General features: G+C 51.4%; 1 protein-coding gene across 1 annotated transcript; it reads left to right on the forward strand.

The window, feature by feature from the left end:
• The first annotated feature begins 11,184 nt into the window (after window positions 1–11,184).
• On the forward strand, window positions 11,185–15,630 carry C5h1orf174 (similar to human chromosome 1 open reading frame 174). Its single transcript, NM_001009711.1, is given in 4 exon segments — window positions 11,185–11,239; window positions 13,473–13,586; window positions 14,218–14,655; window positions 15,140–15,630. Coding segments are annotated over 4 exon segments (669 nt in total). The 5' UTR covers window positions 11,185–11,224; the 3' UTR covers window positions 15,242–15,630.
• The last annotated feature ends 2,413 nt before the right edge of the window (window positions 15,631–18,043 follow it).

Consider the following 18,043-nt stretch of genomic DNA (forward strand, 5'->3'; position numbering starts at 1 on the left):
GTGTGGTTTGTGGGCGTGGTTTGTGGGCGTGGTTTGTGGGCGTGGTTTGTGGGCGTGGTTTGTGAGAGGGGTACCAATTCTGCAGGCTTCTACATTGCCTCTTCTTGCTGATACATGTTTGATGCTCCCTCTCTTGGGACCTTTCAGGAACCCCAATGCTCAAGACTCACATTTTCTACAGATGTTTCTTCTACTCCTGTCTCCATCCTTCTCGGAAGATTCTGGAAGCCATTGGGAAAGGAACTGCTTTCTCTGTGCTTCACCTGATGCCCGTGCCACTTCCTCTAGGGCACCTGAGAGGTTGGATCTCAGAGGCTGTCACTAGAGTGGATGGGAGGTGGGCAGATCTGCAGCAGCCTGCCTGTTCTCCTGTCTCATCCTGCCCCCTGGTGTTGGTGACCAGAGACACAGGCTTCAGTGGGTCCAAAGCACTTTGTGTGACCTTGGCACCTACTTGCAGGGGATCTTGGGTGAGGTACCCTCTCTCCATGTGCTTGATGGCGTCACGAAAGATAGACAGTGTGTACCGTAGGGCACTGTCGTGGTGTCACACAGAACTAGTGCTGACCTACGCCATATGAAATCCAAACGCATAGACATGATTATCTCTGTCCCTATCAATATGGAGCCAAGCCACAGGATGGCCATAACTTCATCGGGGACCGCTTCTTCAAACCGCGGCTGCTGCTGTCCCAGACTCCCCAGGCACTCCCCAGGCTGAGCCTCCAAGGTGGGGGCATCATGCAAAGTCTAAGACTGCTTTCCTCTCAGGAGACCCTGGGATCTAGTAGTTTATCCTCTAGTCTGTATCTCTGGCCCCAGCCTGCATGTGTGATAGCACGTGTACGTGTACACACATGCTTGCACACACACACACACACACACACACACACAAGAGAGAGAGAGAGAGAGAGAGAGAGAGAGAGAGAGAGAGAGAGAGAGAGAGAGAACCCTAAGAATAAAGACTCAGGTAGAACAGGTGGATACCAAGGGAGCTTGATAGGGACACTGCAGTCTCTGTGTCAGGAGTCCCTCCTGCTGCAAAGTCTAAAGCACTGTGAGAACATCCTTCCCAACCACCCCACCAGAGTTCGAACAGAGAACATCTTCTACTGCAGTGCCCAGCCTGTGGGTACCCACAGAGAACACGGGCATGAGGGATGCTATGTGCAGAACAATAACAACACCCTCCCCCCAACCCCGACAGAACTCCCCTGCCGCCTCAGGGTGGAACACAGGAGGCTCACAGAAGCCACAACTGGATGAGTTCATAGCTTGATCCATATCATAGCTTGACAGGGAAGGTTGGCCATCCACCCACCCTGAGGTCATGCCAGGGCGGTGGAAGAGAGAAGCCCAACTGGGGCTCCAGGGGCCCTAGGGAGGGAGAGGCTAGTTTTTCACCTCTAAGAGAGGGTGGAGTCCATTAGCAAGTGTGTGTCCCCTGGGGCCTGATTTAGGCTTTGTGCCCACATTCAAAGGACATTATCTGTGTGTCTCTCTGTTGGAAGGTTGCTTCCCCTTAGCAAAAGAGCCAAAAGATTTTTTTTTTAGTGAATTTTAAAAGTATCCAGAAGAACATTTCTCTCTCGCTGAGAGAAAGGCAGGGTGCCTGTTTCCCTCAGAGGAAAACGTTCTACCAAAAAAAAAAAAAATTCCCCTTTGTCATCAGGGGCATGTGGCATGCAGGAATTTCAGCAGAGGTTGAAAAAAAAGAAAAAGTAAGAGAAGAAAGCACCAGGCAACCTCTGAGAGGGGAATTAGAGACCCAGCAGGGCTGTGTTCTCTCATCTTCCCCCTCCCCTTGGTGTGCGCTGTGCTCTAGAGGGCTGGGTAAGGTGAAGAATGCCAGTTATCCCAGATAGTACCCTGCGTTTGTCCTCAGCTTCCACGGAACGTCACCCCTAAGATGCTCCAGCAGAATCCACACTCTTTGCCTGGAGAGTTGGGTCACCCTGGATAGACTAATGTTATTTAGGGTGGTAAGAGCCACACCAAATGCAGAATTGGCCAACCCAGAAGGACACATCGGGTCACAAATACCAGTCAAAATGGGGAGACTGTGACAGCCACTCGTAGCCACCAATCAGGTCTCCTCGGGCAACTTAATAAAACTCCAGACGTGAGTCTTATGCCTTGTCACACATCCGTCAGGAGAATGACCCCTGGGAGACAGCACAGAATGTTCTGCTCTGAGTCCTTTCCTGAAGCCCACCCTCACTCCCATCCCCACCCCAACACGGTCAGTCTTACCCTATGTTCTGTCCTCCTAAGAAACCGTCTCTGAGACCGTAACAACCGTCGGGTTTTGACAAGTCCCTCTGAGGACGTGGAACCTGGGTTTGATCTTGGGGACTCTGCATGTCGACTGGTTTCAAAAGTCTTGTGTGCAGTATTGACTGTGTCTTTATCTTTGCAGGGGGTCTGAACTCTTGTGCAAGAGAGACAGAGAGAGAGAAGAAATCCACTTCTCCAGCATCTGGGTCTAGTCTCATCCTACCTTCTGGAATATTTAATGACGATATCCCCAAAATGAAAAATCAAAGGTGGACCCCCTTTTGCTTCTAAATTCAAGCCAGCTGAGTTAGTCTGAGAATGTCCAAGAATTCCAGATGGTTGCCATAAAATCCAAGACAAGACCCAAACCTTGTTAGCTGCAACCTACACACAGGAGCTGACACTCTGGGCCAGATAAGGAGGAAGTCCGTGCCTCCCTACTTTATGCCCAGACTCTGCAAAAAAGAAACCTGTGTAGCAGGAGGGAAGCTCACACTCCAACAGATAAGGTGAAATTGTTTCACGAGACAGCTGGGAGGCAGCCAGAGACCCAATAACTTTGGCAAGACCAGACCTGAGAGGCAAGGTTATATCTGCGACATTATTTCACACCTGTTAGCCACTGTGAACCAGCAGCAGGTAGTCCCAGGTCTGCTGCCCATATAACACACAGTGTCATTTATCCAGCATTTAGCTGCCTGAGACGCACTGCCCTGGATCTGCTCTGGCTTATAGGAAGCAGCGGGCTAGATTGTTGCCACAGAGATCTCAGCAAGCAAATGCCCTTCAAGGAGTCAGGGTTTGCTCTTTGCAGGGGAACCGCAGTGAACAGAGAGATGCCACCCACATCATCATGGAGAAGCAGAGACTCCTGTGGCCTCATCAAGGACCCTGGTTTACTGGAGGTCCCTCTTGCTCACCTTTGTGGCCTATGGCTGTGCTTTTGCAGGGGAACCTCTGGACAGCTTCACGGAGGGCAAACTCACAGTATGGACATGGATAGATTCCTCCCTGGGCCTTCTTGTTCCTGTGGATGCTGGTGCTGTTCGAAACCCATCCAGTCCCCAAGAGCAAAAGTATTTGAGTGGGAAGGTGGCCTCCCATTGCTACCCACTCTCTGGTGTGTGTGTGTGTGTGTGTGTGTGTGTGTGTGTGTGTGTGTGTGTACATGCACCTTCCTGTACATGTGTATATGCCTTCCTGCATGTGTGTGCCTTTGTGTGTGTATGTGTGTGTGTCTTCCTGCACATGTGTATATGCCTTCCTGCATGTGTGTCCCTTCCTGTGTGAGTGTGTGTGTGTGCATGCTTATGCCACATGTGTGGGTGCCCAAGGCCAGAAGAAGCTGTCAGATCTAGAACTGGCAATAAAGCTGGTACTGAGCCCACTGGTGTGGGTGCTGAGAACTGACCTATCCTTCGCAAAAGCAGCGAGTTCTCTTAACTATGACACCATCTTACCAACCCTCCATGTTCTTACCCCGGCTGGCCAGAAACTCCTTGTGTAGCCCAGGTTGTTTCAGAGTTGAGGCAATCCTCTCCCCTCAGCTTCCCCCGGCACTGGGATTACTATCAAGAGACACCACACACAGCTTGTACCCCGGGTTGATAGAGGAGAGGCTTGTGGCACTGGCAGATGCTCTGGAACTTGCTTTTCCTGGGTACAGCAATGTCATTACCCAGCCACAGAGGGAAAGAAAACAACCAGTTAATGATCATCACATCTCCCGCAAAATCCTCTTCTCCGGCAGCTGTCCCTACCGTGTCACTGATGTTTACCCAAATGAGCCAAAAGGGCAAGCAGAGGCGGGAGCCTCAGAGTGAGAGGCAGGAGTAGCTGCTTTGAGGCTGACTCACCCCACGCAGCTTCGAGGTCTGAGGCCCAGTTCCCATCTAATGAGATCACAGGAGCTCTGCAGCGTCTCATGTGCACCACCCCCCGAAAGGCAAGGTACCCTCAAAATAGGACTTTGCATCTGTGTTTCTTCCTGTGTGCCCAAAGTTTCTCAAAACAGCGGTGTTTGTTTTTATTTAGCTGGAAACGGCCTTTTTGAAGCTCTGCAAACCCCAAACCTTTTATTCAAGGGTCAGGTCGACTGCACTGTGTCTGCAGAGCTGGCAAAGGGCTGGGAGAGTCTCAGCTTTTGTGTCCAGAGGATGCAGGAGCTCATGATGTGAACATTTTATGGGATGAAGGATGATGCCCTTGACAATGCTGGGGCAGAACCTGACAGTTGCCGAAGCCACGGCCCCATGACGTGTGCCATGATGTGCTTGCCCGTATGTGAATGCCAAGGCTTTCCAAGTAGACAGCAGTCCTGAGCATGCCCAGAAGCCCTGTGCCTGCCCCATTCTGTGTAGTCTGTGACATTACCCCTCATGCCTAAACTCGATGCAGGGCTTCGTGACGTTTCATCGGATGAACCAATCACATGCGAACGGCAGTTTGGGAGGGTGGGAAGCCACTGGGGAGCATTCCTGGTTGACCTGGCTGACGGTGAGATGAACCCGGAACCTCTGGTTCCCTGCAAGCAGAGGAGAGACGGGAAGGTCAGGTGGGGCCGGGGACTTTGGGAGTAGTCAGCAAGCAGGCTGTGGAGCCATCAACTCGGGCACCTGATACCAACCGGCCCTCGTCACGGATCACGAAGCGATGCTGCAAGAACCAATGTGGAACCCACAGCAGGACCCTGATCCTGACGCGTCCTAGGCTACCTGAAGCAGAAAACGGCTTCTTGTACTCAAACACTTAAATGTCACAGGCTACTGATTAGTCTACAACTAAAGCTGCCCAAACACCACAGGCACTCACCTCCCTTCTACCTCAGAACCTCAGCAAAGTGTGGGATCAGTGCCTCCTCCTAGATTCAGTGCAGAAGGCAATCCTGCTGTAGCTCAGAAGATGGGCAGCCTACAGGAAAACGTTTATCAGAACAAGCAGAAGATACTTTTAAATGGGCTGTGAGCTTCTGCGGGTGTTCTCTCTGGGGCTTTTCTATCTGTGTTGTGTTTTCCCCAACTTTTACATTTATTCAGAGTGCATTTGTGTGTGGGTGTAATGGTGGGTGGTGTGTGTGTGTGTGTGTGTGTGTGTGTGGTGTGGATATGCATGTGCTTGTGTATGTGTGTGCATGCATGCATGTGTGTATACGTATCTGCACACAGAGAGGTAACAGGATAACCTGCCAGACCCAATTCTCTCCTTCCCTTATGCTGATTTTGGGATTGAACTCAGGTCTTCACCTACTGCCTTTACCCTCTAAGCCATCCCACCAGCCACTACAACACACAAGTCAGAGAGCAAGAGACACTCCGTCATCTCAGAGGACTCCATTTTCCAGCATAAATGAAATGTGCTCTGGCCTGGGTGCCCCAGTGAATGAGGCTACTGACCAGTTACTAATCAGTTCAACATTCTCCTCAGGCCTTCAGTGTTTGTCTTTGACAAACACTGAGCAGGTGGACACACAGTGTTTAATCAGTGAACCTGTGCCGCGTACACGCATACAAAGCTTCCCCAGAACCTGCGACCCTCCGTCATTTTTGTATGTCATCACCGTCTGCCACACAAATATTATTATGAGAGCACTTAGGAGGCTGGTACGTGAGGACCACACCCATGAGGCTAGACTCCATGGAGCTGGGAGAGGAGGAAAGGAACTGGGGGTTCGGTTCCATGGCAGAGGGCTCACCTAGATGGGACTGTGGGTATTACCGGGGCTCAGCCAGCACTCCCCAGCCACTCTGCTGGATCCATGTTCTCCACAGACTCCTGGTCCATGTGAGAGACAAACCACCTGCAAGTGCTATACAAACACCATGTCCTTCCACTAAGGTGGTGCCTGCCAATCCTCTACTCCCCCATCCTGGGTGGTCAGGTGTATAGCTGATCTCAACCAAAGAAATGAAGTGGACAAGAGGATCTTGGGGATTTGGGGAGCAACTGGCTCTGCTTCTATATGGATTTGCATCTTAACACACTAACATAGGAATCAGGGAAGAGGTGTAGAAAGCTGTCCAGAATAGCTTCTCCACCCATTGCAGCTCCTGTCACCTCATGGAGAGAGTCAACTGAGCAGCACTACCAGTCCTCAGTTGTTTCTAAAGAATCCTTACTGCTCTCTCCTGGTAGGCCAGAAAGAGGTGACAAAAGGTCACCAAGAGACCTCACCTGACCTGGGGAGGTCTGACACCATCATGTTATGTAACATATCCACAATGCCATGACTCTTGTTACCTTGAAAACATTCAGAGTTCTTTATGTAACGTTTCAGTGCACCTGTATCCCCACTGACCCAACCGCTGTAAAGGGGATGAGAGAGGACTCAGTCAGCAACAATGTAACATCCTCCATCCCAGACCCACAGGGAGAGCTTGGTAATGTAAGGAAATGAGTGAAGGAGCCTTGCTCTGGGACAGAAAGAAGAGAGAAAAATTCAACCTGTCACCACAGCCTGTGGATGGACACACAACTCCAAGCTGTGGCCTACACACCCTGAGGAGTTCCCTCTGTCTTTCACAGACATCTGTTACCTGGGTCACTGCCTGGACCAGGTATTTGCAGGTTCATAATGAAAGAATTGCAGTGCAGAGAAAAATCTCTTATAAGCGTCACCTGTCAATAAAAAATCCTGTCCAATGAGCTGAGGCAGGAAATAGGTGGTGGGACACTGGCAAGAAGAGAGGGGCTTCTGGGAAATAGTAAGAGGTGAGAGAGATTCATGAGCAAAAGGCAGGAAGCAGGTTAGGACTGAAGGAGAGGTAACTAACCAACAGGTAGTTGAAGAATTCGGGTTAGAATAAAGAGAGATTAACCCGGGAACACTGAGGAGACAGATGTAAACCAGCAAGGAGCTGAACTCAGTGCAGAATAAAGAGGATTCTCCCAGGACTTGGACACATGAAGCTGACGACAGGTAACTAACTTCGTGGTAGACATAGAATAATTTGAATGGGTTAAATAAGTTATGAGCTAGTCAGGGAACGAGCCAAAGCTAATTAGTCTCAGAGTTGTTATTGTTGGGAACTAAGTGGCCCTGAAGAAAGACTGAATGTATTTTTCACATTGCAGAAGAAAATACAGACTGAAAAGTTGTTACCAAACTTTACTCATGAGCAAAATGTTTACCTTATGGCAGCTTGGAAAAGCCTAGGAAGCCCTGACCACCACTGTCTGCTCCCTGGCAGAGCTACTGTCTCTAATATGATGGACTGAGCACTCCTGACGTGGGTTGGGCCACTCATGGGTCAAGAGACTTAGACTGCAGATCTGTCCTTCCTGTCATACTGCCGTAGCCAAGGCAGATGTGCAACCATGAGCATCATAGCAGGATGATCACTGAAAAGGCTTTTTTTTCCACGGTCTGACAGAGCACTGGCTTAAGGGGTGTAACTGGAACTAACCAACCAGGCAACATTATGCCTCCAGAAAATCTTCAAAGAAAAGCTCTCCAGGCAATGGCACAGTAGCTGTGGGATGTGGTGCTAAAGAAAGAGCAGAGATGTTCAGCCAAAGTCGGAGACAAAGTTCTTCCCAGCACATGGAGGCACCAGCGTGGTCCTGGATGACAAGAGTTATTTCTCATTTGGAACTGGTGATATTCTTGGGCATGAAGCTGCCCTTTTCACCAAAGTTCTGACATATCTCATCATGTAAATCATGTCCACATCTCCTTTTCGTAATAAATTGATGATATGCAAATAAATAATTAATTTTTTAAAAAAGCAACAGTGTAAGTCACATATATTACAAAGAGAGCTGCAAGCTCCCTGGGTAGTTGTCCAGGCCTTTGTTTTTGAGGTCTGAAAGGAGTTTTGTTGCTAAGGGGCACACTAAGGACAGTTCTGTTTTAATTGACAGGCTTGGATTGTATAAGCCAGGGCTTACTACCCATGATGGGTCTGGTCTTTTTATTTATTATTCCCTCATAAAATACATTCCCTCCCTCCACTTTTTCCAGTCTCCCCCAACCCCTACCACCTCTGTCCCAGATCCACTGCTCCTCTGTTTCCCTTAAGAAAGCAGCAGGCTGCCCAGTGATGTCAACGGAACACAGCATAACAAGAGACACATGTGGTTTTAATTATATTCAGACCTAATTATGGGTCAGCACATATGGTAAATAGGAGTTATTCCCTAAATACTCATTCAGGGGACACAATCTAGTACTCAAAACCAGTGTTAGCCGCCCCCCTCACCCTGTACCCAGCTATGTTGTAGAATATGTTTGAATGGAAACTGACAACACAAGGAGAGTTACTGGTGGCAGTAGGGGAGGAGTATCTTTTTAGTGGTCTCATTATGTAGCTCAGGCTGGCCTGGAACTCACAATACAGACCAGGCTACCTCAAACTCCAACAGATGCACTTGCATCTACCAAGTACTGAAATCAAAGGTGTGTGCCGCCACACCCAGCCCAGGGAGAACATCTTATTCTTTTGTTCAGGGTATGGTGTGTGGGGAGTGAATGTAGTTCTCAACAAACGTGTGTTATTGAGATGAGCAGAGCCATGTCAGGGACCCCAGCCCCTCAGACCCATGGGAATGGCAAAGCCTTCCTCTGCTTTAGGTACAGATGTTACCAACAGTGAACCTTTTGCTAGCAACAGTTTCTTCCCCCCAGATGATGGCAACCTGAAACTGTTGCTTCCCCTTCTCATGTCTCCATGCTTTCCCTGCCTTTGTGTCCTGCCTTAAGAAGACATGGCAGGCAGCAAAGAGAGAGGCCCTCACACAGTCAGCAAGGCCCCACCCAGGGTCTACTGCTGGTGCCTGACATGACCTCACAGGCCCCATCCTTAAGACTGGCCTTGACTCTGGGAGCAGTGAGGAAATCAGAAGAGTTCCAGCAAGCTCTCGGGCATAGATCATCCTGGCATACATCTGCAATTACCAGGCTAGAGGGAAGGTGGTCCAGCTGGGCCCTCCAGTCCAGACTTACAGAAGTGCTGGTTGGCTGTGCCAGTAAGAGCACAATGTCAGGATCACACAGGGAAGCAATTGAGGGAACGCCATTCCCATCCTATCTGGGAGTGATGGGACAAGAGAGTATAACTATGTTGCTGCTGCAGAGAACAGGAGTTCAGTTCACAGCACCCACATGTGGCTAGCACACATCCATAACTCCAATTCCAGGGGGCCAGAGCCATCTTATGACCTCCAAGAACTTCAGGCACACAAGTGGTGCAGACATATTGTTAGCATTCTATCTAAGCTCCACCCCCACAGTTATCTGGCAACAGCCAGGTATGCCTGAGAGAATAAAAGAGGTTATTTGCCCCCACCTCACTCTCTTGCTCCTGCGCTCTCTCTCTCTCTCTCTCTCTCTCTCTCTCTCTCTCTCTCTCTCTCTCTCCCCTCTGCCCTACTACCCTCTTAACTCCCCTCCCCATGCCCTGAATAAACTCTATTCTATACTATACCATTGTGTGGCTGGTCCCTCGGGGGGAAGGGATGCCTCAGTATGGACCCACTGAGGCACCCCCTTTCCCCAGACCTCCATAGAACATATAACCCCTCTCTCCTTATCCTCTTATAACGCAATGCATATAGGCAGGCAGAGCACACTTAAAATAAAGTAAATTTTAAATAAAATTATAACAAACCAAGGCCATGAGCCTTTGGGAGTGTTAGCCTCAAAGCAGTACATTTCCTGACCGACACCAATCCCAAAGCACGACAGATCCAGGAACTGGTTGCTCCCGAGCACTCTGAAGGACAGAGAGAAATCCCTGTCCTTGCTTAGAATTAACCACAGTGACGACCTGGCAGGTTCTTTGTGTCACAGCGCATGCTGGTTTTTAATGGCGGGCTGCGATTATATTAATTTCCTTTCCAATGGATTTCCTGCCAGTCACACATCTGCCAGTTCCCTTCCAAGCGTCGTGAGTGAAGATGCATGAGGCTGAGGAGGAGGGAACGCCAACCAGGAGGGTGAGCAGAGGGCACCAGCATGCTGAAGTGGCAAGGTGCTTGGCTCCCTGCCCAAAGCCTGATCTACCAGCAGCCTGATCCGTCCATCTGTACTACTTAGTGGGGCTTTTCTGGAGACAGAGGAGACTGCGCAGTTCCTAAGTGCAGACAGTGTCTTTACCCGCTTGTCTCCTTTACTGCACTGCAGAAGAGGAGCAGGTTTGGAGAGAGCTGGTCAGGGAGAGCAGAGGACTTGAAGGACTTCAAGGATGTGAGGGAACCCTAGAGCAGTTTACTCTCCGGCCTCCAGGGTCTCATCCTAAAAATGCCAAAACAGAGATGTCTGTCTGCTTCATTTTTGTGAGTACTGTGACTAGAGAGTTCTCAGTCCAGGCCATCCAGCGGGCAGCGAGAACAGAGACTGAGGCCAAAGGCTTCATGTGTGTTTGAAACTAATTATATTTATTATCGTTGTTGTTGTCTTTGCTATTATTATTACAGTTATTTGTGAAGGGGAATAAGTGTGTCAACCTCTGGAAAGTTTATCAACCTCAGGAGAGTGTGTCAGTCTTGTCAGAGGATGCCTAGCAAGAGTCTGCTCTCTCTTCCCACCATGCGGGTCTCAGATCACACTCAGATTGTCAGATGCCCTCAGACGTGAGACCAGAGAGGCCTACTGCAAGGAAGCCACCCTTCTCAAACATGGCGGCGACGGGGGCCTCAGGGACGTGCCCTTTCCAAACATGGCAGCCAGACCCCGCGGGCATCAGCACGGAGGAAGCGCCCCTTCCCAGCATGGCGGGAACCTCGCTCGACTTCCGGCGCTCCTCCCCCCCCGCTCGCGGTCGGGGAGGCGCGCGCCGCCCGCTTTCTACCGGAACCAGCACCGTGGTGGGCACGTGGTCCGGAGACGCCGGCCCATGTTTGGTCGCGTGGTGATGACGTCAGGCGCAGCGGCGCCACAAGCGCACGCGCGCGCGCTCAGAGCCGCGCGATTGAGACTCGGCGGAGGAGCGTTGGGCAGGGGCGCTCACTCATGAGGAGCAGGAAGGTGAGGGGCCCGCAGGCGGGGTGCGCGCCGCCGAGCCTCACTCTCCCCGGGGAGCCGACGTGGGGCGGGCGCCTCTCGGCCTCGAGCTCCGCCCCTGGGAGGGGAACCCGCACTCCCCCCCGGCCCCAGGGGTGATGTGCACCTCCACCTACCCCAAGCGCGGGGCTCCAGGCTCGCTCCCCGGGGTGACGGCCACCGGGACCCGTGCTTTGTTCCCTGCCTTGCGGGCTGCAGCCCGGACTTCCTGTCCCCTCTCTCTGCCCACAGATGGGCATGCTGCAGCCCAGCCCGTGTCGTACGTGACCTGGGCAGAGGACAGGCAGTGTGACCCGAGGGAGGGTGACTGGGACCTAAACCCCAGCTGCAAAGGGCCTCTGGCCCGGCACGGTGATCCTGAAGTGTGTCAGCCGTCCACCACCGACCAAAGTCCAGGCTGACGTTCCTGCCTATTGCTGGCGTTACGCGGGCATTTGTGTGTAGCCTGGCTGATAGTAGCTGTTGCCCGTGTCAGTGGTCTTGGTTGCTGTCTCTCTTTTGCATAAGTAGACTTCATTAAGGTTTAATAGTTCTCTGCTGTGCTTTTTAGTTTTTGAGTGGCTCTGTGCTCTCGATTCCAGTGAAACATAGAAGGGTCTAACTCTTGTGAGGTTCTCTTCCCCACTTTCTGTTAGCTGTCTGTTGACAGTACCGCCTTATAATCCTTACTTTGCCATCTGCCAGCAAGGGCCCCTTGGACACTCCCCTTTGGTTAATGCCTGACTGTTGCTAGGATATTTCCTCTTTTGCCTTTTGAGAGAAGTGTGTTTAAGGTATTTTATAGAGAGGCTTTCCTTGGGGTGAGGGGGTGCTCCTTTGTATGCCTGGATTACTGATGGTGTCACTAGCTTCAGCTCGAACTCTCAGTGGTTCTAAATCAGCCCCCCAGTTTGCATCTGGAAATTCCTTTATTCTTGCCTTCCTCTTACAGGTTTTCTGGGTGTGGGTGTTCTTACCATGGTTCACACTGTTTCAGCAGAGTAGGGGGTTGTTTCTTACTGTTCTTCCAGGATTAGAAGTGCCCCCAGGAGGTGGTCTGTCTGCGTGTTTATCCTCCCCTCCTTCCTAGACACATAAGTTATTGTTTTCAACAAACAGGCGGCTTTTGGCCATTCTGTCTTCAAACACCTTTCTGGTTGTCCCTTACATGTCTGCTGGTGTGTGAGTTAAGGCCAGCCTAGGCTACTAGGGAGTTCTAGATAAGAGGCAGTTGTGTGAGATGACACCAGACTGTGACCCCGGCACCCAGGAGGCTAGGACAGACATAGTTTGCATTCAAGACCTGTCAGAGTAATTTACTCAAACTGACTCAAAAAAAAAAAAAAAATTAAAGGGGTGGGACTGGGAATGGGACAGTTGGGTGCTTGCCTGGCATGCGTGAAACTCTGAGCTTACTTCCCTGAGCAGCCTAAGCCTAACACACAGCTCACAGTGGTAATCCCAGCATTTGGGAAACATGGGCAGGTTCAGGGCCGCATGGTTATAATCTTCACAGCAAGAGGCCAGCCTGGGACACATAAGGCCCTGTACTAAAGTCAAAACATAAATAAAGGTGGGCTGGGCCCATAGCACATAGTAGGACTACCCCCAGGACATCATCATCATCATGTAAGACATGAGACTGGGGTAGGGTCGAGAGAGAGTGCAGGGGCTGGTGATTCTGTGTCTGTGTTACTGTCATCACAGGCTTTGGCACCAGATAAGAATTTGAGAGCCTTCCAAGAAAGGAGTTCACACTTGGGGCACGTTGGTATGAGTTCGCGTCCACTCAGTAGTGCTGGGTCTTGGAAACATAAGACAGGGGGACTGACTGATGATCCTGAGCCCCAGGGCTGGACAGCCAGGCTTGCATCTGGTTTATTACTGTTGTTGGTGTTATTAAGTGTTTGTGGGGGTGTGCATGAGTAGGCATGCACCACAGCCCATGTGGAGGTCAGTGGACAGCGTACAGAAGACAGTTCTTTCCTTGCACCTTTTGGGTCCTAGCTGTTGAACACACCTTGTGGCAAACTCCCTCTCCCACCGAGTCATCTGATGCTCAACCCTGTGTCTAGTTGGGTCGAACCAGCTGGGGGTGTAGCCATCTTTGCTTGCAGGTGAGGGAACGTGGGCAGCGCGGGACTGAGCTGAGCACCCACAAAGGCTCCCGGGCTGGCCCCTGCCACACACGCACTCTCTGAGCCTCACCCTCATCCAGCTCACAGGTGGAGTGCGGTCCTCAGCGCGCCTTCGGGCCCGAAGTTGCTCTTCTACCAGCTTGGCCTCTGCCGGGGACATCGCCAGCTCCACGTCTGCCAAAACAACATGTCTGGTGAGCCTCACCACACCAAGGCCTGGGCTCCGCTCGTTTCTGCAGTTGTCACTCCCAGATGTGTTGTGTGAGAGAGAGGCTGCTGCTGTGTACAGCTTGGGAAACATCCCAGAGTCCGTGTGGCAGTGCTGTTCTTTGCAGTATAGCTGATCTCTTGGCCCTTGTGCACCGTGCACGTGTGTATGGAAGTGTGCTAGTGACCCAGGCACTAAGGTACAGACAGCTCTTACCCGATTCCCTCCTGGAGCTGAGAGAATAGTCGGGGCACAAGGAAAGGACTCTCATACGGTGAGAGAAGTCTCGACAGTGTGGCTGCTGAGTTAAGGAATCCCATCCCTAAATCAGTGCTTATAATATTGGCAGCAGGCACCTTTATGCTCTAAGCTGTCTGGCTTGTTCCTTTGATGACTATAAAGTAAGCAACCTGCATTTTAAAAGAAAGAGGCCTGGGAAAGCAGCTTGCTGGAGCTCCTGGCCTCCAGTCTGCCCCGCCCCTTAGCAGCAGAACAGACGGGACCTGTGGCTTTGCACGTGGATGTCTCAGGTGGAGAAATGGGAGGCTCTGGAACTGTAAGCCCTGTGCCTCTGCTAGATGGGTCTGGTTTTCTCTTACATCTCTCTTTCTTGGCAGGCTTCCTCATCACACAAGGCTACAGACAGACGGACTTCCAAAAAGTTCAAGTATGACAAAGGTCACCTTGTGAAGGCAGAATTACAAAAAGTTGACCCTAAAAGTGACATTTCTTCTTTGCCAAAAGTGGTCCCCGTGGCCCCTTGTGAAAATAAGTTCGCAGAGGACGGTGCTGAGGCTGCTGTCCCAGCACCAGAGAACACAGCGCCTCCTCAGGGCTGCTCCAAACCGGTGAGTGAGGAACCCTCAGTAAAGGCTGAAGAGGGCCTGCCCACAGCACCCCGCAGTGCTGCTGCAGCCCAGGAGACCCATGACAGCTCTGCCAGTCAGGCGGAGCCTGTGCCCGTCCTTCAGATGGACAGCAGCGTCTTTCTAGATGATGACAGCAACCAGCCCATGCCTGTGAGCCGCTTCTTCGGGAATGTTGAGCTTATGCAGGTGAGTGCTGCTTCCTGCCTCTCCTGCAGAGCCTGGCATCAAACTACAACTCCTCACTCCCAGCTTACTGTGTGCCTGCCATGATACACAACACAGACTGATCAGTTAATACAAGAAGACAAAAAATGAGCTATGTGCTATATGGAGAAGCACGCATGCACATGTGCGTGTGCACACATAACACACGCACATAGGCTCACAAGCTGGGAAGCAGCTCTGTTTGAAAGACTGGGAAGCCAGGGCCCCTCGCTTCAGCCCCCTGGGTGGGTCTTGCACCTCACAGAGTTAGGAATTCAGATCTGTAATTCTGTCAACATGTGACCTTGTTTGTTGCTATCCGTTACCAAGGGTCCGCCGCCTAGACAGACTTCCTGTGTCTGTAACAGGCCTGCTTTGCAGAGCCGTGAGCAGACTGGTCAGATACAAATGTGGGTGCCCTGGCAATCTCACGTAAGACTGAAATCATGTTTTCTTCCCCTCTAAGGATCTGCCACCAGCCTCTTCGTCTTGTCCTTCCATGAGCAGACGAGAATTCAGAAAAATGCACTTCAGAGCCAAAGATGATGATGAGGATGCCGAGGGGTAGAAGTGGCAGGGACGGTACAGCCACTTTTAAAATTCTGTACAACATGTTCAAGAGAACACGTTGTTAACTGAGCGCAAACTTGACATGGATGTCACTGGCACAGATGCCCGGCTCCTGCGGCAGGGCCCTTACAACCACAGGCTGCTGCCCCCGCTGCTGTGTGTCTTCTTTCATGGACACACCACACCACGAGGGCATGGGGCCGGGCCGTGGGAAACAAGAATTCCTGAGTGCTTTGGTTTTGGTAACAAGCTTACTTTCCATGCCAGACTGATCACTGCAGATGAATTGTTTATGTGGAAGGACTCCTGTTTCTGAGTGAAGCTAACCATTTACCTTGTTTTTGCAAAGTATATATGAGAAGGAAATAAAATATATTTTGAAAATTACTTTAGAGGAAATGAACTGTGTCCTGGGCTGGGAGCTCTTGAGCCCATTAGCAAGCAGGAAAGGCAAGGCCCCTGGTAGAGGCCTTGACCAGCAAGTGGTGCAGCAGCCCCTGCCCTGCTCTGCGGTGGAGGCTGCCCAGGTGGCTGCTGGGAATTGAACTTGGCTCCTATGTAAGAGAATAAGGGTTCCAGGCCTTTAAGGAACTTTCAGGGAACACACACACCCGTGACCTCAGTTCCCACTGATTAACACTTGCTTGCACTCATCCCCCAATAGCTCTGGGCAATAGTGCACAGCCTTAGATGCCAGCCCCTGGGAAAGACAGCTGTGTGGTTGCCTAGGACTCGGAATCAGCACATCCTTAATCCCAGCATGCTGACCAATGGGACAGATGCGCCAGGGCCATCTTGCTTCCTTCCTGCTTTCCTTAGTCCACCCCGCTGACAGATATGGCGCAGGAAGAAGCCTGCAACAGGCCTCAGTGGTAGCACTTCTCCCGTCCTTACTGGCCCTGTGGTGTGAATACAGTCCGCTCCATTTCAGCAGTTATCCACCCCAGGGGGCTACCGGAACCCTTTCCTGAGGATCTGGAAGGGCCCATTGAGATGGAGGCAGTCACAGACCTGATCTGAGCCCCTGGCCCTGTCCTGAAGAGAACACAGGCATCCTCTGAAAGTTTGGTGATGGATGTGGGATATCAGGCCCAAAGGACACAGGGAGAGGTTGTGTGTGTGCTTACAGTCCACAGAAGCAACAGAAAACAGCTCAAGAGTAGACAGAACCTAAACAAGGCCACCGAGCTGGCACAACATGTAAGGGCACTTGCTACCGAGCTTGATGTGAGTTCACTGCCTAGACCCCACATGGTGGAAAGAACCGACCTCCGAAGGTTGTCTCCATGCCTCCACAAGCATGCCATGTGCGGTTTGCACACAAGAGTGACTTATTACAACTTTCAGAGTCTGGAAGGGACAGCACCAGTTCAGCCCCTGCAGATGGGTCCAGTTGTGGGCACCTGTGAGACAAGCACATTGTGTCTTCCCAGTGTCACACTGTTAGGAGCCAGACTCCCAGGATTCAGAAACCAGTGAATGCAGCAGGGGGCTGGCCACCAACAGAAGCTAGCAGCTAGGGGAGTGAGGGGGGCTAAAGGGAGTCTCAGGGCATGATCCAGAAGAAACGAGTGTGAGTTTCCAAGTTCCCCAGACAATAAGCACAGTCAGGCCCTGGATAGTTTCAAAGGTTAGTCTCCTGGTACCTTGCTGAAGGCCTGTTCCCATTCCAGTCTCCCTGAAGGTCAAATGGGCCAGGTCCTGGGGCAGACAGAGTTCCTCAAGGCACATGGGACCAGCTTCTGGGAGAGCTTCCTGAGAACAGGTCCTTCACTGGACTCAGGGTTAAGCCAGAAGCATCCCTAGATGCCTTTGGTGGCTCTGCCTCGATCAGGAATTAAAGTCACCCCCTCACCCTAAAGAGTTGGCAGTAGCTTACAGCACCCTGCCCCCTCAATCCTTTGATCACTGCCCTTCAACTTGTGCAGCTGAGACTCCCTACACTCTCGTGGGTCCCAGGCTTCTGCCATCTCTCACTGTGTGACAGTGACACGGGGCAGACAGCTCATCTGTGTCACTACCTATTTTTTGGTTTACTTTTTCTGGGGCTCACTGCCTACATTATCCTGGAGTCGAGGGTTGGGTGACAACTCTTATCTGTGATACTTCTCTTCGGTGCCCACCTCCACCACTGACAGGTTGAGGGCCCAGAAGCAGGAAAGCACATCCCACCTAGGTCAGTCTTCTGGCTTTCACTCAAAGCTCATTTTTCATTCCGGCTGCAACATGTGTTCTGCATTCCACTGGGGAAACAGAACCTCAGGTCAGGAGGGGTGCAGAGCAGTCCCGGGCATGGGTGACAGATGGCCACAAATGGCAAACCTGAGGCTGAAGAGAAGGTCTAGCTTCTACTTGCTGCTCCGCAGAGGACCCAGATTGGGTTCCAGCAGCAACATGATAACTTATAACTTAAAGCCCCCTACAATCCCAGTTCCAAGGTATCCAGTCATATTGACCTGGCACCTGCATCCAAGAGGTGCAGTTGCATATACTCAGGCAGGTGTGCACATGTGCACATGCGCGAACACACACACACGTCAAACTTCAGAGACCCCAGTCCTGACAACGATCCTGGTAGAGGACAGTGACCCCTGCATGTCCCAGGGTGTTTGAAATGGTACAAAAGCAGAGTAAGACACACTGAAGAGCGTGTGTCCATGACAGACAAGCAGCTGGGTCCTCTGACAGCTCCACCCGGCTGCCTGGGGCACCGCCCTGCCATCTGTGAAGACGGACTTACCTAGAGCAACTGTTCAATTTCTGCTGCCGATACCTCCCCCTTAGCCCCATCTTCCTCAAC

Source organism: Rattus norvegicus, chromosome 5, assembly GCF_021556685.1.
Source record: "Rattus norvegicus strain SHRSP/BbbUtx chromosome 5, alternate assembly SHRSP_T2T, whole genome shotgun sequence".
NCBI classification, from domain to species: domain Eukaryota; kingdom Metazoa; phylum Chordata; class Mammalia; order Rodentia; family Muridae; genus Rattus; species Rattus norvegicus.